Source organism: Labrus mixtus, chromosome 14, assembly GCF_963584025.1.
Source record: "Labrus mixtus chromosome 14, fLabMix1.1, whole genome shotgun sequence".
Taxonomy (NCBI): Eukaryota; Metazoa; Chordata; class Actinopteri; order Labriformes; family Labridae; genus Labrus; species Labrus mixtus.
This window is the reverse complement of record NC_083625.1, coordinates 8,875,727-8,898,926: the sequence shown is the minus strand read 5'-3', so window position 1 is coordinate 8,898,926 and position 23,200 is coordinate 8,875,727. Positions and strand designations below refer to the sequence as shown.

The 23,200-nt window shown below is 41.0% G+C and overlaps 4 protein-coding genes across 4 annotated transcripts; 1 reads left to right on the top strand and 3 right to left on the bottom strand.

Moving 5' to 3' along the window:
* The first annotated feature begins 672 nt into the window (after positions 1-672).
* nle1 (notchless homolog 1 (Drosophila)) lies at positions 673-6,750 on the top strand. Its single transcript, XM_061054903.1, has 13 exons — positions 673-777; positions 1,656-1,817; positions 1,996-2,216; positions 2,845-2,924; positions 3,032-3,108; positions 3,205-3,302; positions 4,241-4,433; positions 4,532-4,667; positions 4,810-4,856; positions 4,945-5,147; positions 5,288-5,447; positions 5,542-5,612; positions 5,716-6,750. The coding sequence occupies exons 2-13, from the start codon at positions 1,680-1,682 to the stop codon at positions 5,726-5,728; spliced, it is 1,437 nt and encodes a 478-aa protein (XP_060910886.1). The 5' UTR covers positions 673-777; positions 1,656-1,679; the 3' UTR covers positions 5,729-6,750.
* A 2,349-nt stretch (positions 6,751-9,099) lies between these two features.
* Positions 9,100-12,637, bottom strand: slc25a1a (solute carrier family 25 member 1a). The gene is made up of 9 exons (XM_061054902.1): positions 12,207-12,637; positions 11,586-11,693; positions 11,379-11,478; positions 10,609-10,747; positions 10,433-10,517; positions 10,240-10,344; positions 10,004-10,119; positions 9,830-9,903; positions 9,100-9,742 (listed from the first exon to the last, which is right to left on the bottom strand). Exons 1-9 carry the CDS (start codon positions 12,454-12,456, stop codon positions 9,628-9,630), a joined length of 1,092 nt encoding a protein of 363 aa, XP_060910885.1. The 5' UTR covers positions 12,457-12,637; the 3' UTR covers positions 9,100-9,627.
* Positions 12,638-13,572: 935 nt separating this feature from the next.
* LOC132988732 (F-box only protein 39-like) lies at positions 13,573-17,977 on the bottom strand. Its single transcript, XM_061056306.1, has 6 exons — positions 17,550-17,977; positions 17,266-17,437; positions 15,539-15,841; positions 14,570-14,794; positions 13,788-13,964; positions 13,573-13,698 (listed from the first exon to the last, which is right to left on the bottom strand). Exons 1-6 carry the CDS (start codon positions 17,975-17,977, stop codon positions 13,573-13,575), a joined length of 1,431 nt encoding a protein of 476 aa, XP_060912289.1.
* Positions 17,978-19,616: 1,639 nt separating this feature from the next.
* Positions 19,617-22,249, bottom strand: LOC132987914 (uncharacterized). The gene is made up of 6 exons (XM_061054907.1): positions 22,059-22,249; positions 21,775-21,901; positions 21,456-21,618; positions 20,679-20,752; positions 19,961-20,191; positions 19,617-19,830 (listed from the first exon to the last, which is right to left on the bottom strand). Exons 1-6 carry the CDS (start codon positions 22,097-22,099, stop codon positions 19,786-19,788), a joined length of 681 nt encoding a protein of 226 aa, XP_060910890.1. The 5' UTR covers positions 22,100-22,249; the 3' UTR covers positions 19,617-19,785.
* Between the last annotated feature and the right edge of the window lie 951 nt (positions 22,250-23,200).

Genomic DNA, 23,200 nt, shown 5'->3' with positions numbered 1-23,200 from the left:
GCTGGCAAGCAAGTTATTTTTCTTTGTCGTAGTAATACAAAATGTTTGAGATCTTTTTCGAAATTTACAATTTGCATCTGACTGCAAAGGTTCAACAACATTGTGACAAAAAGGGTAATGTGTTTCACATTGTAATCATGAAGAGAACATCTTTTCACCACCATGGGTATGAAATATCTGATGTTAAAAAAAAAATCTAAGTTAAATTAAGTCATAACAACATATCTTAGTGCCTTAACACTTTTTTACTATTACCTCTTATGACATCAAACTGTTTTTATGTTATATCACACTTCACTATGATTTAATGAACAGTCGTTATGCTTTGATATATTAAACTATAGGTCTGTATTTATCTAAAATATGACTGATACATTTGGAAAAGTAAAACAGCTTATATGCAAACAAAAAATATTGCATATATAGCGGAAGAGAGTTTAAATTATAAACTATTAACAGAATACTTTCACGGACCCACAGACCTGTCATGTATTTAATATTTAAAATAACGAATGTAAGTTAAAGTTGACACTAATATTAAATATTTCGAGCAAAGTACTTACATTAACATAATACATTTTAGAGGAATACTATGTTATAAAGGAAGGAATAAATAAATAACATCTAACAGGTTCTTTCTCTTCCTGTTTTCACCTTCCCGAAATGCATTGCGCGAAAGCGTTCCCGGACTTGACTACTCCGTTTGAGCTTCGAGCATCTTTCACTAAAAGGCTCTCCGGTTGTTTCCACGTGGGGGACTTTAACACATCGCTAAAGGTAAAGGTAAGGCTTTTGACAAATGTAGGGGCTTTTCCGATGTCAAATACAAAACAAATGGAATAGAAACAGTTGTACCAACAAGCGACAATCATCTTACTTTTCGTCAATCGATGTTGAAAGTAAGCAGGTGTCAAAAACCCTGCTAACAGCTAGCTAGCGAAGTTAGCTTTAGTAGTTCTCATCATACAGTAACGTTGACAGCCTGCAGCTAAAAGTGAACCGCTACCTGTCGTGTTTTAGTTTTGTATGATATGTCCATATCTTGATAATGACAATTCAGATATAATGTATTTTGTTCTTTTAGTGAAACAGCCATTCAAAGATCTCCTAAACCTTAAGCGGGGGAGTTAAACATGCAGGATTTCTCCCTACTTACTGTATGATATTACTTTCCTCAATCCTCAATATCAATTATAAATTCTCTAGCTAAAATCTTCGAGAAACTCATTTTCAATCAACTATCCCACTATGTTAACATCTTTAACATTTTGTCTTCATGCCAGTCTGGCTTCAGATCTAACTTCTCAACATCTACAGCTCTTTTTACAAACGATGTTTTTTCTGCCTCTGAAAACGGCAAACTCACTGGTGCAGTCTTTCTCGACCTAACCAAGGCCTTCGACATCGTTGACCACTATTTACTTCTGGACACACTTAATTCTATTGGTGTAACTCGAAATACTCTACTTTGGTTCAACTCCTACCTTCATAACAGACGCCAGTGTGTTAGCTTTAACGGAAACTTATCAAATTACCTGACTGTCGAGAAGGGTGTGCCACAAGGCTCATCCCTGGGACCACTCCTTTTCTCCATCTTCATTAACGATTTATTTTAAGGTGTCCCTACCGAACTCATAAGGATTTCTTTATGTTAGACCTGGACCTGAACCGATCAGAAGATGAATAGTGAGGACGTGGAGCGGCTGTTGATCCAGTTTCAGGACGAGAATGGGGAGGTTCTTGGTTCCCCCTTTGATGTTCCTCTGGACATCACTCCAGATAAACTACAGCTTGTCTGCAATGCTCTGCTACAGAAGGTACCATGCTACCATTAGATATTATAAAATGTTGGACTTAATTTGGGACATGGCTGCACATGTTGAATTTAATGTTAAGCCAAGCTCTAGTTTCTATTTTTACCAGTTTTATTTGATGTAGTTTAATAATCCTACATTACTAATCCAATTCATATTTAATTCTTTTTCTTTGCTGCAGGAGGAGCCGGTTCCACTTGCATTCTTTGTCCGTGGAGAGGCAGAGGTGGTGTCCAGTCTGGGGTTGTGTGTGAAGGCTCTTGGAGTTGAGACAGAACAGGTTCTGCCAGTGGTGTACCAGCCTCAAGCTGTGTTCAGGGTCCGAGCTGTGGCACGCTGTACCAGCACACTTCAGGGACACACAGAGGCGGTGATCTCCACCGCCTTTAGCCCCACTGGCAAGTGAGTAAATCAAATGCAGAACGGCCACTTGTCTTTTATAGAATAGAATATAGAATGTCTTTATTGTCATTATACAATTGTACAAAGAAATTATTTGGCTTCACCTTGAAGTGCACACACATACAAGCATCCACAGCTAAAAACAACAAAAGAAGAAAAATAATAAAAGGAACTCTCATTCAGGTAAGATGGGCAATGTATGGTAGGAGTTATTTACAGTTAGTAGCATAACAGAATATAAATAGATATTGCAGAAATATAAAATAAATATTGCACAGTATGGAATGTAAAATTATTGCAGAAATATAAAATAAATATTGCACAGTATGGAATGTAAAATTATTGCAGAAATATAGAATAAGATAAATATTGCACAGTATGAAATGTAAGATATTGCAGAATATAAAATAAATATTGCACGGTATGTGTGGTGAGGGTGGGACGGTCAACGCATGTCCAGGTTCTGTGTGGTTATTTTCCTGTTTGTCCTGCTTTTCTGTATTCTGGTTTATCTTAAGAATCCTTGTGGTAAAACAACAGAGGGGATGAAACTCAGAACAATTCTTCTAAAGACACTTCCCCTAAAAGACAGAAAAAGTATTTTTTTATTTGTTCTTCTGTGTTTCAGATATCTGGCCAGCGGTTCAGGTGACACCACAGTGCGTTTTTGGGACTTGATGACGGAGACACCTCACCACACTGCCAGAGGTATAAAGTCATTTCTACAGTTTAGCGTACTCTACTTTGCAGGATAATAAATACACAACTGGTCAGTGCATTGAGACACCATTGAGCTGAATTCTGCTTTATTTCAGGACACACACATTGGGTGCTGACCATTGCCTGGTCACCTGATGGCAAGAAACTGGCTTCAGGGTGCAAGAACAGCCAGGTGAGTGTCCAATCCGCACTCATTGTTCTGATCCGTTGGTTTAAGATGACTCCTATGAGTATGTTGTAAATAATTAATGTGGTTCTGTTTCTGTAGATCTGTCTGTGGGATCCAGTGACGGGTACACAGATGGGTAAGACTCTGACAGGACACAGCAAGTGGATCACTTGGCTCAGCTGGGAACCTCTTCATCTGTGAGTGGTCATCACTTTACTTCTGATTTCCTAATTTTTATTTTTTACTCCTGACCAAAACTGTAAAATAAGAAGTAGTTACTAATAAAATAAAGCATATATTTTCTCTTATTAAAAGATGACACTATTTATATCTTACAAAAAGACATTTTCAAACCACATCAATATCCCTAAACCATAAAAATATCAAAGTGAAAGTCAACTTTATTGTCAATTTCAAAATATGCCAGACATACAGTGGAATCGAAATTTCGTTTGTCTCCGTCCCACGGTGCAATACAACCAAAATAAGGTAAAATAAGATAAAATAAAATGAGGTAAAAATAAGATAAATAATATTTACAGTAATAAATTCTAAATTGTGCAAAAGGTACAAAATGGTTAATAAAATAAAATAAAATTGGAAGAAAAAGTAAACTTGTGCAATGTGCAGTAAATATAGCTCTTGTGGACATCATTTTTCAGATAGTTTCTTGTGTCAAGCCAGTATCATTGATACTAAACTTAGAATAGGTATCGAAGCCAAATTTTTGCTATCGTGACAACTTTACTGTGCTGATTTAATCAATCAATACATTTTTATTTGTATAGCGTCAACTCATAACAAGTGTTATCTCGAGACATTTTACAAAAAGCAGGTAAAATACCTTACTCATTGTCTGTTAACATTACAAAAAGCAGGTAAAAAGACCTTACTTATTGCTATGTTACAAAGATCCGGCCTATCCATCATGAGCACTTTAGCAAAGCAGCAAAAGTTACAGTGGTAAGAAAAAACTGCCTTATTAAAAGGCAGAAATCTTCGGCCGGATCCCCGGCTCATGACGAAACAGTCTTCACAGGCCTAGACTGCGCCGGGCTTGGAAAGGGATAGGGGGAGAGATGGGATAAGATGAAGAGATTAATCACTCTTCGACATGCTCCTCTCTCCCTTTCAGAAACGCAGAGTGTCGGCACTTGGCCAGCAGCTCTAAGGATGGCTCCATACGTATATGGGACACGGTGTTGGGACGCTGTGAGAAGATCCTGACCGGTCACACACAGTCAGTCACATGTGTGAAGTGGGGAGGAGACGGACTTCTCTACACGTCTTCACAGGACAGGACGGTCAAAGTGTGGAGAGCTAAAGACGTAAGTGTGTTTAACTTGTATTGACTGAACGAAGAAGAGGTGACTTGTGTGAGTCAAAGAAACATGTAATGTGTGTGTATTTCTATTTGTGTCTGAAGGGCGTCCAGTGCAGGACTCTGCAGGGACACGCCCACTGGGTGAATACACTGGCTCTCAGCACAGACTACGTCCTGCGAACTGGAGCGTTTGAACCTGCAACTGCCACCATCAACCCCCAAGACCTAACAGGATCATGTAAGGATCATGAAACCTTTTGGATACAGATTTAGGTGGAACGTGTCAGACTCTGCAAAAAAACTTTCTTTCTGGCGAAGTCTTTCTGGCTAGTTTTTCTAGAGGTTATTTCCACTGAACACAAACTCTTGTTTTCCCGTAGTGGACGAGCTGAAGGAGAGAGCTCTGGAGCGATATACTAAAGTCAGGGTGAGTAAGCTTTGTGCTCTGTACTAAAGTGTTTGAGTCTGTAAGGATCCCCTATGTCAGTAACCTCTCTCCTGTTCTCGTGCTGCAGGGTCAGGCTCCAGAGCGCCTCGTTTCCGGCTCGGATGATTTCACTTTGTTCCTGTGGAACCCTGCAGAAGACAAGAAGCCTCTGGCCAGGATGACGGGCCACAGCGCTCTGGTCAATGAGGTGCTCTTCTCCCCAGACACCAGGCTCCTCGCCTCCGCCTCGTTCGATAAGTCCATTAAAATCTGGGACGGACGCACCGGAAAGTAAGGAAACGTCAGAACGTGAAAGCTCGTTTTGTCGAGTAGATTACATTTAGACTTGTATGTAATACTGCTGGTGTCCACGTGGCGGTGCTATAAGGCTGGTGTAGTGATGTCTCTGTTTGCTTTCTACTCACCCTCAGGTACCTGATGTCCCTGCGTGGACATGTGGGGTCCGTGTATCAGGTGGCGTGGTCTGCAGACAGCAGGCTGCTGGTTAGCGGCAGCAGTGACAGCACACTTAAAGTTTGGGACGTCAAGACCGGAAAGTTAAACATGGACCTGCCAGGCCACGCTGATGAGGTGAGGGAAGGAAAAGAAAAGGGAGACTTATGTGCTTGTGTTGATTTATTTGTTTTTGGTTGTTTTTGTAATTCTCTTTTTTTCTTGTGTCTAGGTTTTTGCAGTGGACTGGAGTCCTGATGGACAAAGAGTGGCCAGTGGCGGGAAAGACAAATGTCTTAGAATGTGAGTTAGCTGCAAAACAAAAAAAAAATCTTTACTTAGATGGAGTTATCCAAGTGTTTTGTTACACCTAACCCTTTGGCCTTGTGTGTTTTTTTTTTTCTAGATGGAGAAGGTAACCTCACCTCACTCCTCCTCACTCTAACTTTGGCAAAGGATTTCAAATGTACCACTGCAGAGAAGCCTGACAGCTGGAGCAGAGGTGACTGGATTGAACCTGACCCCAAGTTTGTCTCAAGTACACATTGGTTCGAGGAACCCCAGTCTGGTCATGATGCAAATGAACTCTCCAGGTTTGAAACCCATGAGGAAATATTTACAATGTAAGACAGCAAAGGTTTTTTTTGGGGGGAGTTTTGCCAGTCAAAGCTCCACTTTAATGTTTAAGGCAGTGTTTGCAGCTTTCACATTAAAAAAGGGTTTTACTCGTGTACATTTTTGTACACATCAAGCCCTGATCTAAAAGTGTACACTTACTTTTCAACCTATATTCTAGTGTCATCAATTATAAATATGCAGACACTGTATGCAATAACAAATATTTAGCTTCAAATTCTGCATACATAATAATGTATAAAGAAATCAAACCAGCTGCTCAAGAGTAAACCAGCACAGGTTGTTTCCCTCAGCAGCATGTGTGTCCTCGCCTAAAGCCTTACCAGATGAATGGTAGAGCGTAACTGACAGGTGCACTGGTGGGGCGACAGGTGGGAGCACTAATACCTTTCCTCTGTGATGTCAGTGTCGTCCGTGCTCGCCCTGCTCGCCCTGCTCCTTCAGCCTTTAATCTCCTCTGTCCTGCGATCAGCAAAAGCCTCAGCCTGCTGGTTTTTTTTTCCAGCTCTTCAGTGAAGCCAAATGTCAAGCGCTCTGAACTCTGTGGTTCTTATCGTGTTGAGGCAAAACCAGGTCCACCAGTCCTCTTAGAATAACCAGTATGTTTCGTATATGTAACTGGGTTTGTGAATATTTACTATGAATAAATATTTACATAAAAAAATGTATCTAAAGTTGTCATAAACCTTTGTTTATCCAGTGGGTGTGGCTTATTTTTATTTTATTTCAGGTGGATTGTTGTATATGAATGAATGAAACCTTTATTGCCTCTAGGGGAATTTGCCTTAACACAGAGAGCATTTAAAAATAAAATCATTAAAAACATCATTAAAGCATCTCATGATTACATGTAGAAGCTAGTGGTTTAAAAGTTTGATTATATGGCATTTATTCCTCTTCCAATTAGTATGATTGTATTAATGAAATGTAACCTTAGTACAAGTACACCGTTTGTTACTGTGGTGTTTCATCGGTCAAAGGTCATCGAACATTTCATCTTCAGTACTGCCAGCTGCTCAGTCTCTTCCTGCATTCAGTACACAGACCAACAGAGCGTCCTTTAACAATGTGTCTTTGAATTTACGATTTAGTCAAACATGAATATATCATCAGCATTAAGGAAAAGATAAACACTAGCTGTAGCTCTTTACAGGTTATGTTCGGGGCTAATCAGCCGTTCAGTAAATAATGTGGCATGCACTGATGTCAGTATCTGACATTTCAAGAGGAAGGACCACCAATAATTATAAATACAAACTCCTAATTATAATACAAACTCCTTTACATGAGAGATGCACAAAACACTTTTTTCAGTTCTGATCCAATAATGATACATATGTACTGATACTAATGCGGATTCTGATATAGTAAACATATATATATAATAGTGTTTTGTAATTGTTGGAATTATGTTTAAGGCTACACAAAGCTGTAGTAAAGCCAGCATTACATTTCTTATTCATATAGCAAAGATAATAAATAAATGATTCCAGATACATTTGTTTGAACAGGAAGCAGCAGAAACTGAGGTTTCCAAATTAAATATCTTAAACTGAATTGCAAGAGTTGTACTTTTCATCACATAAGAGGAGCTGTTCCATCTCTGAACGTCTTGATGTAGACGATTTGTGAGCAGTTCAGTATGAAAGTCTTCAAATTGAGACTGTTAGTTGAGAGTGTTTCATTGCCCAACGATCTTTCTCAATCTGTGCCGTCAGTCGGATATGTAAATCACGTCAGTATGGCATACCGATGTTAGATCAGATCTGTCCCTGTCTCGTTTACAGAGCTCATTTGAAGAAGAATTACGAAGACGTAAGTAACCATTCACATGTTTATTAAAACCATGTTTTCATGGAGGGGGGGGGGGGGTTCCACATCTGATCACTTCTAACGTCACACTGATTTCATAAAAAAAAAAGTGATTTACCATCACCATCACACATGACCTTCAATCTGCTCAACAGGACCTTTTATAATCTGATGGGCGATAACAGATGTGATATGCTATACCGCTCACCTGTTTATGAAAAGCAGCAAAACAGTAATACAATACAAACAATACTCTTTAGTTGATGAAAACAAAACAGTCGAGACATGGAGATTAAACAAAACTCTGTAGCTCTGAGTTTAAAATCGTATTAAACCATTCGCTCCTATAACAGGGATGTTACGTTAGAGATTCTACCGCAGTAGTTTGGCAAAGAGGATCAAAAGGCTTCTGTGCAAGGCTGTGTGGTGCCACTAGGTCTATCAAAACCAAGCCTTGCCTAATCGCTCTCACTAATGTAGTCGAGCCTGTGTGACAAATTTACTGTCTGCAATATCCTCCAACACATGTAAACACTGTAAATGGACAAGAGCCAGTGCAATCAAAGATAAATGACGTGTTCATCAGTTAGTGTACAAAAAAAACAAAAAAACAGATGAAGCAGGTTCACCTTGAGGTAAAAAAACACAAACATTAAAGTGACTTCAGGAGAGTATGTCGGAGGAAGGAGCACAAGAGAATCACTAAATTCATATGGCTTAAACAGTCGGAAAAAAATCATTCTCTGAAGAGGTGAAATCACTTTGAGATTTCAGGCTGTGACGGTCTCAAATAAATATTCCCAAGGAAAGCCTTCGTAATCTGCTGTAGAGAACTCAACCACCTACACTACCACTGCAATCAGATGCTGGCAACAACTTGCTCGCTAACTTCTCGTAACAAACTCCTAATCATAAGACTGCATGTGAAGATTGTGCTACGTGTGTTTTTGTTCCATTAAATGTGAGTGCAACTTAATGATGAATCTATCATGGGAGGGGGGGAGTATCTATAGCAATCTGCAGATAAGGAACAGCCAGCCCCAGACCAGTTTTTTTTTTTTTTTTGTCAAGAGTGCAACAGGACAGCTGCTACATGATGAAAACACCTGTAAGCAGCTGCTCTGTTGTAAGCAGCGGCCATGAAATGCACAACGCACGATATCGAGCAAACAGCGAGCAAAGCACTGAATGTTGTGGTTCGATGAGGCCACACAAGCACAGTCGAGGAAGCTGTGATAACAACACCAGCGCGTGTTGGGAGTGCTGCAGCGAGCCGGTTTGGGTGTTCCAGGCGCTTCTCTGCTCGGTGTCACGTACGTAATCGCGTCAAGTATTCAGTGGATCAAAAGACACATTTATGGTTTGATGCTAAGTGTTAACACGCACGGCAGCAACAGTCATACAAAGCTGAAACACCAGAAATATGGAATATCCCTTTAAAACTTGCTCGTTGTCTTGTCTGTTTCTAAACTTTGGTAATAAATATGTGTTCTTCTCTACACACTCTTATTTTTTCTGGTCAAAAGACTCGAGGTGGAGTCTACAAGTTTGGTCAGAAGCAAAGAATAACACATCACTAAGGGACTTCATTTCCCTTTTTTTCTTCTAAGAATCATCACTCTCGATTCCAAAGCGTGATCTGGAAAATGGCTTTCAGATTCGCTCTTCCTTTTTCTCTTCGTGTTGTTCAGAATAGGTCCTTTAAATCACAGATTTGTAATATTCAAACTGGTAAAGATGAAGTCGTCACAAGCTCAGGGAAATGCAGAGAGCCGAGATGAAGTAGAATAGAGGTGTTCAGTTGTGCGTAGCATGAGGCACTGGTCTGTGCATCCCTCTGGATCTCTGTCCCCCTTGTCCACGGGGGGGTCTATTGGGTCTTCCACACATTGTTCAGCAGTTTGACCACCTCCTCATATAAGACGAAAACTATGGCCACGTCCAGGCACACCCTGCCCAGCCTGGGAACCGTTCCTTTGTAGAACCTGTGGGAAGCAGAATTAGAGATCAGGATGATTTGTCCGTCTTCAAAGTGAAATGGCACCCAGGATCAGGGATCAGGGTCAACTTACGCCTGAGGTCCTTCCTGCTTCAAGATCTGGAAGGCACAGTCCACTGTGTTTTTGTACCGATACGCCTCCAAACCCTGCAACAAACAGATACTCTTGAAGTCTTGAATTTGACGACCAGAGGAGGAGAGTGATAAAAAAAATTAAAAAAAAACCTTCACATATTTTGCTTTCTACCTGCATCCTTGTCTTCACCACATCCAGAGGTGTATTTCCAAAGACACTGGCAGCTCCTGCAGTCGCCCCGAACATTGCTGTGACGATTGGGTGCATTTCTTTTCTGGGGTCATCACCTGAAGAGGCCGGAGATTGGATCCAAGGAAAATGGAAGAACAGAAGAAAAATGCATCGATACATGTGGACGTGTCGACCAAAAAGACTGGATTTTGTGCTGCCGTAAAATGTTTCCTCACCTTTGTACCAATTACGCAGCAAGTTCATCACGTAGAATCGGATGGCCTGATTGGTTCCTTGTTTGAGCACAGTCGCTGTCAGACCTTGATACGTCCCTCTCACTCCTGAGCGATTCAAACACAGTTCATTATGAGGCTCGAACAGATTAAGATAGAGTCTCTCTTACCATGTGGGTTCATCCCGCTCTCTTACCCTGCTCTCTGATGATCTCACTAACGCCATGGAAGAATCCTCTGTAGCGAGGTCTGAGGGAACACTGGTCGTGGATCAGCTTCACCTGGAGGAAGAGACGGAACTATTTGATCAGTGCACTGTTCTTTCAGAGCATGGAAAGAAGTAGAAGAATTGGACCACAGGCGTCCACAGACCTTCAGCGTCTCCATCGGGCAGACGATCACGATTGCTTCTGTAATGCCGGCTGCGAGACCACACAGAAGGCTCCGCGTGTTGTCCAGCCGGCCCGTCGCATCTCGCATCGGGTTACTGAGCATTTCGAACGTGCCGAACCTGCGGGAGACAGAAGGGAATATAGTGACGAAAAAAGCAAAAGGGAGACAGTGATGTATTGATTCCTCTACAGGTTATAGTTTGTTCATTGCAACTAGTGCATTTTTAATAGTCAGATAAATGGTTTAAAAAACGACAACTGATCAAACAGAGCAACTGCAGCTAACATTTGATGGTTCCAGTTTCTAAAATGTATGAATAAGATTTTTTTCCCCTCCAAATTTAAGTAAATTAAACTTCCAAACTCAGTGAACTCTCTAGCTTTCCCACTGTTGGACAAAATTTGCCTTTTTTTGTTGTTGTTGTTTCCATATCAGGTTTTTAATTGGTGCTGGTGCTTTAAAGACCAGGCAGTGAATCAATAAATTGGGAAATGAACCTGCAGAATAATCAACAATATCATAGATCCTACAAATGTGGCTGCCTTTAACTTATTGGATGCCAAAAAAATGCTGTGTCACTGCTTTGACAGAAGTTAACTATCACATTTCAAGATTAAAACCCTGACCCTCAGTTTTGCAACATGGATGCAGGACGCAAGGGCTCTCACATGCTGCGGCTACACGCTGATTAAAGACCAATATTTGCGTTGTTCAAGTGTATATGCTGTAGATCTTGAATGCATCGTCACCTCACTGCAGACTTGGGTATTGATCCGTAAAGCAGGGAGCTGAGGCCGCGGTACAACCCTCTGAGGCCGTGATCCTGCACGGTCAGCTTCACACAGTCACCTGCCCACACAGACACACACACAGAGAGCGTCAGGGAGAGTCGAGGGAGTGACCCAGCAGGAGACTTGGCACATAAACCTGCAGTCATACATGTCCCAGTGACCTACCGATCCCTCTGTACCGCGGAGGGTTCGCTCTCTCGTCTAGCTGCAGCTGGGTCTTGACATACTCTGTTGGGAAGGTGATGCAGATCTCGATTCCTCCTGCTATGCCACCTGAGGGAGGGACAGGTTAGAAAAAAAATGGCAGTAAGATCACTGAGCAGAATTGTTCTTGAATGTTCTGGTTGCAGGAGTCAGTGTGCTTATACAGAATCGTCAAGATAAGATGGATTTAGCCCAGATGGGAGCTGATGCTTGATCTATACTTTGTGTTTTAATGAATGCTGAGTGATGTGATTACACAGCAGTGCCTGTATTGAGCTGGAATTAATAGCTAATGGCCACAGACAACCCCACCCCCTCTGCATTACCTATTTTACCAGACATCTAGAATCATTGAGATGAATAGACTGCCAGTAATAAAGAAAGATAGAAAGGAAACATGCAACTACATCATGCACTGCTGTAGCATCACTGCTGGCTCAGTGACCCAGTTCTGCATGGATAGCCTTTATGGGCGACAGACTGAGATTAGGCTGTGATGTGCAAAAAAAAAAAAAAAAAAAGCAATAGCAGACTACGGAGGGGGGTGGTCTGCAGGATACATAGTTGTGTTGCTATATCCACCTGCAAGGATAGCCTTTCCAGGATGCGTGATTTTCCTCCCTCCGACTGCAGCGGCCGCCAGGTTCCTCCTCGCCGCGTACGACCGCTGGTGAGCCGGCAGAGAGCCGAGCCCCGCGGCGGCGGCGGCGGCGGCGGCCAGACGCCGGGATGAAGACTGCTGATGCGGGGCAGAGCTCGCTGATCCTCTCCTCACGCCGGAGCTCTCACAAGGCCCCTCACACACCGAAAACGGCTTCAGCAGCGAGGACATTTTGTCGGTGAAATCTCTCCGTGTTGTGAGGATGATCTCAGCCAGACAATGTCACACAACATCAACAACACAGAGGGCAGGACCAATGTGGTGGCAGCAGAGGGAGCATCAATATTCAAATAGCGGTCAGGTGATGGAGGAGGCGATTGGCTCGGGCGCTCCTTAATAACATTACACATGTCACGTGACCAGGCATGACTATTGTGGACCAATAGCATGCAGGAGGATGTTTTGTAGCTGTGCAAAGGCTAATTTGTGGTCTGACTGTCAGCTGCTGTGACAATCCACAACAGTTACCACCCATATCAACCAGTGCAGTAAGAGAATGGAATTAAAGCTCTCATCAGATACTAGTACTTGCACTATCAATATGTGACAACACATTTGACCTCATAAGCTGCAAATGCAAACATAACCCAAGTTAGGTTGGCATTCATTCATTTTGAAGGAGTTGAACATTTACCTGAATTGCTAATTTAATTTTTTACACTGTTGTATTTGTACTTCATGAGCTAGATTGTTGATGGATGGATGGATGGATATAAAGATGAATATATATGGCAACATGTTGCATTTGGATTCCATGTACTACAATTAAATCAACCACTTATAATACACAGTATTTATATTTAAAAAGGGTTTAAATTATGGGCAAGAATGTTACATGAGTAGGACATCATGATACATTTGCATCGAAAATTTGCAATGCCTATAATTTAGAGATTAAATCATATAAAGTGAATAAACAAACATTGTTTGGACCCAGGCAGTGTCATGTGCCACACAATCAGGAGTTTGGTATATCACTGTTGCAGCTTAATCCTTGTTGCCTTAAATAGTTCTCCCTTCATGCCAGGGCAAACACACACATACACACACACACACACACACACACACACACACACTGCCTCCCCCAATCACCCTTTATAATGAAACTAGGTCAATGTTCCCACCCTCAGCCCCCACCCCCTCTGAGAAAAACACCGACACAGGGAGTCAAAGTCAAACCTATAATGTCCAGTTATTATTTATGTGGTTCATTGATTTGCAAAAAAAACAGAGGATTTTAATGCTGCATTCTTTTTATTTTGTGGTTGTCCACAAGCGCCTTTGTGTTCATACAAAGGGGTAGACCATGACATAAAGGTCCAGTTCGGGTGGCAGGCCCAGGTAGGGACACAATATTTGCTCCAGCTGTTCCTCCTTCTCTTCAATTTCATCTTCCATGGAGTAGATTCTCACCTTGAAGACATAAGCATCAACATCAGTGTTATCTCAGAATATGAATGTTAATGTCATTCAGGTGGTGTTGATTATTTTTTTTGTCTCACTTTGATCTTGTTGAGTAAGCTTCTTTTAGTCAGTCTCATGTGCAGCAGCCTCTCCATGGTCCTCAAGTCCAAGAAAGCCCAGACTCTGAGCTGCTCCAGACGTTCACACACTTTGACCAAGTGCAGCAGCTCTTCATCCAGTGATTCTTCACTGTTTCTCAGGTCAAGGGACAAAAACTATGGACAGGAAAGATCAAGGTTACCTTCAACACATTCTCATTGACTGAATGTGCAAATTTAAATCAATTATATTTGTATTTTGTAAACTGTAACATATAGACCAAGGATTTCCAGAATATTCAGGAAACTTGCTTTAGCTACAAAACACAAATAATAGGCCTAAAACAAAAAACTACACGTGTTCAAGGCAGTAACAACATTCTGTATGAAAACCCACATTTTGGCTAATGTTTCCAATATCATTTGAACCAGTCATAAACCCGACATGGAATAATGAATTATTATTTCAAACTTGGCAGTAGCAGCAGTTGCCCTAAAAAACTATTTTCAAGGTTTATATAATTTAATTTCATGTCAACATTTAATGTCAACAACAGCACAAGCAAGCCTGTGATCAGTCTATTAAAATGTATTCATTAGCGATAATCATAATATATCACGAGAACAATATTTCTCTTTACACTTTGTAGTGATTGGTTGGACTTAAAAATGAATCCAACTTTTAGCTCAAAATATCAGCCAGTGACTCAAAATCCAGTTTAACACCGTCATCTCGCCACACTTTCTGCCCGGTTGCCCTGCTGCTTGCTTAGCACCCTGACCTGCAGACTGCGTCTGTACTGAGGCAGCAGGTCACGGAGGACAGGCTTGGCGCTCCAGTCTTCGTCAGTGGAGTAGGAACCTGTCATGTCGAATTCTGTCAGGGGAATCTCAGGCAGCAGGATCCTTGCAAGCCTGTTAGTGTCGATGACTTGCTCCACTGTGATCCTGACCTTTAGCTCTGGGCAGGTTGAGACCAAATTTGACCATGAGCTGCCAAACACCAGCTTTAGAGAGGGAATGAAGCAGAGACAGAAATGAACAATGAAAACCTGAGAGAGGGGGTAGGGAGACATTTGAATTTTTTTTTTTTTTTCATTTTTTGATGCTTCTTGCTTTTTTAGCGTGTATTTACACAAGGGATACTCTTCTATAAGCATTATTGGTGAGAGGAACAGTTCACTTAGATGCTATGGGAGAATGACAGATTCTGCAGGTGTTTGTCCTTACACTTTGATCCTCTTAACTGACATTTCTTATTTTCTGATAACTATACTCACTTTGCTTATTTCATTGCTTTATTGACCATCATCTGGAGGGACATTGGACTTCTTTTTTGTTAAAAATAACACAACAGTAAACTAAAAAATTAAGTTTTTTTTTTTTTTTATCTTATTGTTAAATTACTATCACTTCTATCACTGTCACTTCTTTCTTTTATTTTTTTTAGATAGTTAGGATTGTTAGCCCAATGCCCAGTATTCACTATCATTGCCCAAACAGTTGTTGATAAAAGCATAAAAATGACTCCTTCCTTGCAACCTGTCAAACAACAGTATGACATTATTATATTAGTTCAGCTTTCCACACTGAGAATTCTGACCAGAAAATGACCACCTTGTGAACATGGTCAATGGTTTCTTCAGTGAAATCACACTTCTGCTGTCAGTGTAAGCATTATTTATTGGGGATAATCAACTGGCCCAATGGCTGCCCAATTGGTAAATCATTTTTTTTAATTTCTTGCCTACCTGTTGATGGGGCTCATGCAAACTGCAGTGCAGCGAGAGACTTTGCAAGGGGTTCCCATGTCTACCCTGTTCTTGCTGTCCTCTGTACTGGAGGGCCGTTAGCAGCTCGTCTGACAGCCAGGAGTAACTAAGGGTCAGGTAAGTGAGGCCTGGCAGTTGACACAGGATGCAGGGCACACGGGGGTTCAGATGGACATTGGCTAATGAGCCTGAGAAGAATCCCCTCAAATCCAAAGACGAGATGTAGCACCTGGGGGTCAAACGCGTCTGAGAAAGTGCCAGTGCAGACAACACCTCCAGACCCTAGTTTAAGAGGAAAAAGGACTGTTTATTTATAAAACACTTCTAATCTTCTGAACACTACAAATGCTTGAAATACATGGAAACATTAAAATGTGGAAATGAGAAGCCTGAACTCCAATATGTGGATAACCCACTCTCAACCCCCCGAGCCAGAGCCAGTTTACTTTTAGGAATCAGAAATCTGATTTTTGTTTTCTAATCTTTTCACATGCATCAAATTGATTGAGAAAGAATTAGAAATAAACACAAGATAAATGTGCCCTGATAGAAAATTAGCACTCAGTGAGTAAACCCCTCTTTCCCAATTATGCACTGTTGATCTGTCACCTAACCTACCACATGGCCCTAAAGGTCCCGGCAACCCAACCATGTAGCTACACTGACTTGTAAGGCATTACTTATAAGGCATGGAAATTACATTAATTGTTTGATTTGGCTCAGCCAAGGCATCACTGTACTCCTCAAAGTTATTATAACATTACTTTGCATTGCACCCGCAGGAGAATCATTTTAATTCCAACTGTTTATTTTGGGTCAACAAATCTAGGCACTAAGTGATCATCATACATTTTTCCGCCATAGGGGTTATGCATCTTGATAGTTTCTTTCAATAATCTAATACTATATGAATGAGCTGGAAATAGTATTGTCAGTCACTCTTAGGTGGGGGTTATTTCTGTAGTAGATGAACAATGATGAAATCGTGAAACAGACTGTGGATTTATTCAGCCATGGTCAGACAACACAGAAACACAACACACATGGCTGACAAAGTGCAGACCATCGCTGACCCATGCTGAACAAGATCTCACAATCATTGACAATCATTGGCAAAGTGGCCATCATGGGCAAAATGGCAAAATGGCCAAGTCTTCATCACACAGTGTGGCTTATATTCTGCTAGAAGGTACAGCCCACAAATTCCTTTCCATTTGGGTACATCACTATAAAACAATAAAGATGACATGACACTGATTTGTATACGTAACAGATGTAGACTCTTGGTCTAGCAAACAGTTGTTGGCGACATATGGTTGGCTCCTATCCAAACATAGATCTACTACAATTGACATGTTTCTCCATATAAGGTTACAGCTTCACAGACCCAAAAGTAGAATTACCCGAAGATGGTTGACACAATTTAAAGAGATGTCCACAAAATTATCAAGATGAATTAATCCATGAAAATACATACTAACAGTCACCAACAGGGAGACTGCAGAAAACTGCTCAGTGACACTGATGATTCTGCACACTTGAGAATTCAGTGTTAAAGATTTATTTATTCACACATAGAAACACCTCTAGTGCTAGCCCACCCCTGAGGGAGGTTTGATTTATCAGTGACATTATACGTGGCCCTGTTGTGAAGCCCCTTTGACATATCTGCTTACACATTATTTTACTAACGGTGTTAAACTCACATGGGGAAGGGAGTTTCGCATCCCATTCAGACAAACAGAGGTGAGCTTTGAGCCTCCTGTTTGGAGGAACTCAATCAGACTGTGCACTATGGAGCTCCTGAGGCTTGCTGTCCAGGGGGTCCGTTCCAACTCCATCTTTACAATGGAAAGTGACCGGAGCGGGGCCTTTACACTGTGGAAGCCAAGGAGAGTTCAGTTTGTTGGCATGTCAGTTAAAGTCTAAGGCAGGGCTGAATTGTTTAGAATGTAGATTATGATTGGGTGGGCCAGACACACTCCTTTACCTTGTAAGCTCGGACAACAGCCCGGTGAGAGTCTGCTCCAACCGCCGGGCTATCGAGGACTTGCGCGGGGGACACAGACACACCTCAAGTGACTCCAGATAGACTCCTAGACTGCGGGCGTAGGCAACAGCAGAGCAGTACTCAGACTGGGTGTATTTGGATAGACGGCCGCTGAAGTGGAAGAAGCGGAAGCGCCAGAGAGATGGAGAGTGCATGACTTGGTGCCAGTGACGACTAACCAGGTCTGCACTCACACGATCTTCATCGGAGAGACACCTGAAGACATGGCGGAGGCACACATCAGGAAGTGACCCCCAACCACCTGCCCTCTCTGAGCTATCTCTTTGACCTTTATCTCTCAGGTTGCAGATGTCTCCTCCTGGCTTCTCTTCACTGGTAGTTTGCATTGTTTCAAAGCTCTCATCCATATTGGCTTGTTTAATCCAAGTATCTCTGGCTTAATCTGAGGAGAGGATGGTTAGGAGTTTGTTATTAAGAGGGTTTTATATAATTCAATTTGATTTTTCATGAAAGGTTGTGGAGGAAATATGTCTCAGAAAGAGGCCGAGTGATTACCTGAAGCTGCATGCAGTCCAGCAGTAGAAAAGTAAATGAATACAGAGAAGGATCCTTCCTCAGTATGTTCTATTGGACCCTATTGTGACATCACAAGCACCCAGTTCTGTTCTATTCCAAACAAAATACTCCATCCATTCAAATCCAATGCAAACTGTTACCAGACATTCAAACACAAACATTCACTGACACATATAAACAAGTGGTAAGCATTTCTTATCTAACACCCTTTATAATGAGTTTAAGAGGCCTGATCAATTTTTATGTTGAAATGTTCCTCTTCCCTCCCCATCAGCACAGGTCATGCTGTATAGACTGGTGGAGCCCCATCTCAGGCCAAAACTAAGGGGCAACCTCCAGTGTTAAAAATATAACCAATGCAGAAATCCCCCCAAAAATACAGTTTCTTGAGTGTCCACTTGAGGCTGGCTCCAAAAAAAAACAAAAAATCCCCTTTAGAGCCCATTCTAAAATGCTTATTTCAACAGCAGGAATAAACATGTTTACAGCATGGTACAAAAACAGTTTTGGTCTATAGTCATTTCTTTATTAGTGAAAACTGTACAGGGGTTGAATTATTTTCATAACGCATCCATTGTGATCATATTAAAGCTAAGAGTTATGGGGTGCTGATTGTAAAAACGTTGTTATATATATTTTCAATATTTAGTTAATATCCTTCACATTTAGCTCGCTAATTCAAGGGGCGTGGAATTACATGATTTGCATATTTTCTAAAAATGTAGCTTTACACTTGGCGACACATTTAGATATAGATTTAGATTTAACATTTAGATTTAACATTTAACATTTAACATTTAGATTTAGATTTAACATTTAGATTTAGAGTTAACATTTAGATTTAACATTTAGATTTAGATATAACATTTAGATTTTACATTTAGATGTATTATTAAATATTTCTTCAACACTTAAACTTTGCAATTATTTATGTGTAAAACGAGCTAAATGTGAAGGATATTAACTAAATATTGAAAATATATCTAAACTATATTGCCTATATAACAACGTTTTTACAATTGGCACCCCATAAAGAGTAGCCTATACTAAATTAGAGCCCTGGCTGAGTTGACTGACAGGTGCCCGCAGTGTTGCCATTTACCCGCCTCAGCTCCACCTCTTTGCTTGTGGATAGATTGACCAAAAAGAGAAGAAGAGATAGCGTTTACAATTTGGGGGCTACCATCGTTGTGCTTCAAAACGCCTCTTCAATAAGTACATCACCGAGACAACATCCTCTTTTTGTCTATGACAAAACACAAACCTTAAAGACAAAGGAAAAACAAAGAAAAATGCCAAATGCTGGATAAAAAAAACAGCCTTTCTGAATCTCATTTATGGGGAAACAAAGCTTGAAAAATACGTGTTCATATATTCCTTTCTATACTTATTTTTAGTGCCAAGAGACACCTGCAGTCTTAATATTCAGAAGACGTTAAGCAAAATAAAAAGGCAGACTGTTTTGTAGACATGCAGTTTATTTGAATGAACACATCATTAAAAATATCAGATTGTACCAGAATCATCACATTAACTCAAATTCAATAGAGAATAAACATGGCTTGTGTAAACAGACAGATATCTAGCAGTAATAGATATTGCACCATTATTCTTTAAGATAGACATTTTTCTCCGCTCGTTATTTCTTTGTGTTCCTCAGTCCCTCAAACAGCAGACACTTTGCCTGAACACAAAGACAGAAAACAACAGTAAGAGGCTCTTCAGTAAACACATGTGCTGTGGCATGTTTATTGGAAACTGTGGGCTTAAGGGTCTATTAATGTCTGTGGGTGTTTACAAGCGTCTGTGCCAACCTCATGCCAGCGCAGTGTGTCAGCAGGCAACCCCAGATGACAGTGTGGGCAGGTGTGTGTCTGATCAGGCATCTCCTGGTTTCTCTGCCCCCAGCACGGCCCCTCGCTGCCCCACAGAGGGCGACACGTGGAGTGGGAGGACCAAGCTACACCAAAGTGAGGTCTAGGATCTGTTTGGTAGTTCACTTTCTGGCCACTAGAGGGCAGTGTTGACATAGCATCTGTGTCTTCCTGCAACACAGAAACAGGGGAGAGGGGCATTACCTCAAATTATGATCCGCCCTATAATAAAAGTGAACAGCAACTTTAAAATGTGATTCTTCGTCAACAAAGAGCCCATAAATCCCTGAACCATGAGCCATTCCCCAGACACTAACTTCATGAACAATGCTGCGTTTCAGCTTCTTAATTTAAATCAACATCTTAATGATTAGCAGAGCCTGGTTTGGAAAATTATTTGACTTTTGAATTGACATTAAAAAGCAATAAAACTGTTCTTATTGTAAAGTTTCCTGTGATATGATAATATGAAAAGAAGAGTAGTATTGTGACAAGATTTACAATCATTCTTTTAAGAAAAAGCTTCGAGAAGGGAAAAAGAGCCAGAACTTGTGCCAGAAATGAGATTTTCTGACATATAAAATCAATTAAACCACATCCAATAATCCAGATAATCCAAAATCCAAGTGAATTTATGTTTGGTCATAAATGTTGAAACCTGTTTTGGAGTTTCAGGATGATACTCAGAGTCAAGAGACCTCAGGCAATACCAGCAAGGCTCAGACGGTCGATCTGTGAAGACACCAACACTTAAGCATAACAAAGTATTGAGTGTTAACCACTGACTTTATAAAAAGATGGATGGAGCATCTGCACCTCCTGTTGTACAAAAGAAAGCATAAACAACCCCCTAAAGGGAGCTGACATTTTGCGCTAGTGGCGTTACATGCATCCAGAAGCTCCCGCCCTTTACGCAGCTTTAGACTCTTGCAGTTATGGAAAATTCAATGACTCTTGTGTCGTTGTTTGCTGTGCTTCCTCTCTCCGATCCTCCTTTACTCTGCTAATCAGGTGCACAGAGCGCTTCAGGAGCTGCATTTGTCAACAGACATGTCAATCGTGGCGCTTTAGCCAATGTTATTGCATCAAATTACTTATTTAAACGAAACTTATAAATAAACACTTGGACATAAATTAGCTAGAACTAACTTTAGAGACATTAACCGTGGTTGAGAAACATTTATTTGACTTGTTGTTTCATTTTCTAGTCGGACCTATATCCCTTCTGTTAACATGGGGGAGATGTGTTTTATGACTTGTAACCAGTCAGGAGAACTTCAAATGTCTTTTGTTTCACTTTTGGGTATATGTCATGCTGTCCATCTTTTTATACAATGTATGGTGTAAATTTTTTTTTTAAAAAGTCTTCATATGAGCATTTTCTAGTAATACTGTATATTAGAAGCTAGTGTGTATGCGGATGTGTGTGACTAACTCTGTGTGTTGGAGGTATGGGATGACACTGAAGTGGGGGTCAGCTCGTCCTCTGATGGCAGGGGGCACAATGGGAGGCAGTCATTATCATCCTGTGTGCTTGTGTTTGTCTGAGGCTCCTGGGGTAAGATCTCTGCGGCTGTGTTACATTGACCCTCTTCAACCTTTAACATTAACAAAATACAAAGAACAAAATACGTATTCATCATCACTTATTATGCTACTTTTCATTTATTTCACTCTGATGACTGTACATCCACATTTTAGATTAGAAATAGTGAGAAACAGTTTCTGCACAACCTGCCCACACAGGGCTCTACCTCTCTGCTACAGGCTCCACTGTCCGCCTGGATGTCTTCTTCCTCTGGTGCTTTGAGGTTTTGGGTCTCACTGCTCTCTTCTCTGCAGATCAGAGTTGTTGTTTCAGCCTGGATAGGAGTCGTCCCACTGAGGTTTGAGAAAGGGAAATAAAAACATGCCCTCCTAACCGCCTGACCAGAAGGTTATCAGCCAATCAATCTTCAAGGGATTACACAGACGCAGCCTCTACTGTTACAAACGAGCACCTGATTAGTCACAAACATTCACACTCCCCTTGCCTTACCTTTGGGTGATCTCTCCTTGTTCCTCCCTCTCTTCCTCCATCCCTGCTCATGTGTCTCCCTCCCAGGGTGCCTGATGTCTTACTGCCTCTCAACCCCACCGTTTCTTTCCCTTTCCCCCCTGTTTCTTTCCTTTTCCTACGGTTTCTTTCTTTTCTGCAGCACACCTGTATGTTCTCCTCTCGGCTTGTCGCTCCGCTGTCTCCCTTCCCTCCCTCTCTGTGTGTGAAACGGAAACTCCAGGCCTTCAATATTTCATGTGTCTGAATAGCTCACAAGCAGGTCTCTGTAAAGAGTAATCAGGTGAGGGCTCTGGTTCCTCTGTGCTGTGGTCTGCTTTGACATAGGAAAGTCTGTGAAATCACCAACACTGAATGCAAAATAAGTTCCTTAAAGACTGCTCCAACAGACCACAAAAACCACAATGTTTAAAGCATATCTTCTATTCAGCCCCAAGGGAAGGATAATAACAAAAGCATAATAACAAAATGGGTTTGTTTTGTCCCTTCAATGTTTAGATTCATGAATCATTCTAAGTCATCTGTTACCTTTTCTGTTATGCAGATTAGGCCTTCTTTTTTTTTGTCATTGACTGATTTCAAACTGAAATGACTAGTTGATTTAGTCTGCTGACAGACGATAAGGTCAACTAGGCAGACATTCTTTGACAATTTCACATTTCAAGCTTCTAAACTGCAGAGTCTCTTCTTCTTTTTATTTCTTTAATGATACTTAACAGACATTGTGTCTGTCTTTGATAAGGGATGTAAAGAGAAACAAACAAGGATGAAGACCTCAACTTAGCAGGCTATTTAGTAAATTGGCAAATTGTCACACTTTTAATTCGGGGTCAGCCCTATGTTCCCACATTTCTAAGAATTTTATTTTCACTGAAAATTAAGCCCTATGTTCCCACATTTCTAGGACATTTTCAAAATTAGATCTTGTGTTCCTACATTTCCCTTCAATTTAAGCCCTATCCTCCAACACGATTTTTTTTGTTTAGTTTGTTTATTTAAAAGGACAATGTGCACTTACATTAAATGTTTGGGTGCACCAGATTTAGCTAAAAGCCACATTCCATCTGTAGTCCATTGCTACTGGATAACAGGTTGGGTGTAATTGGCTACCAAATTGGGAGAAA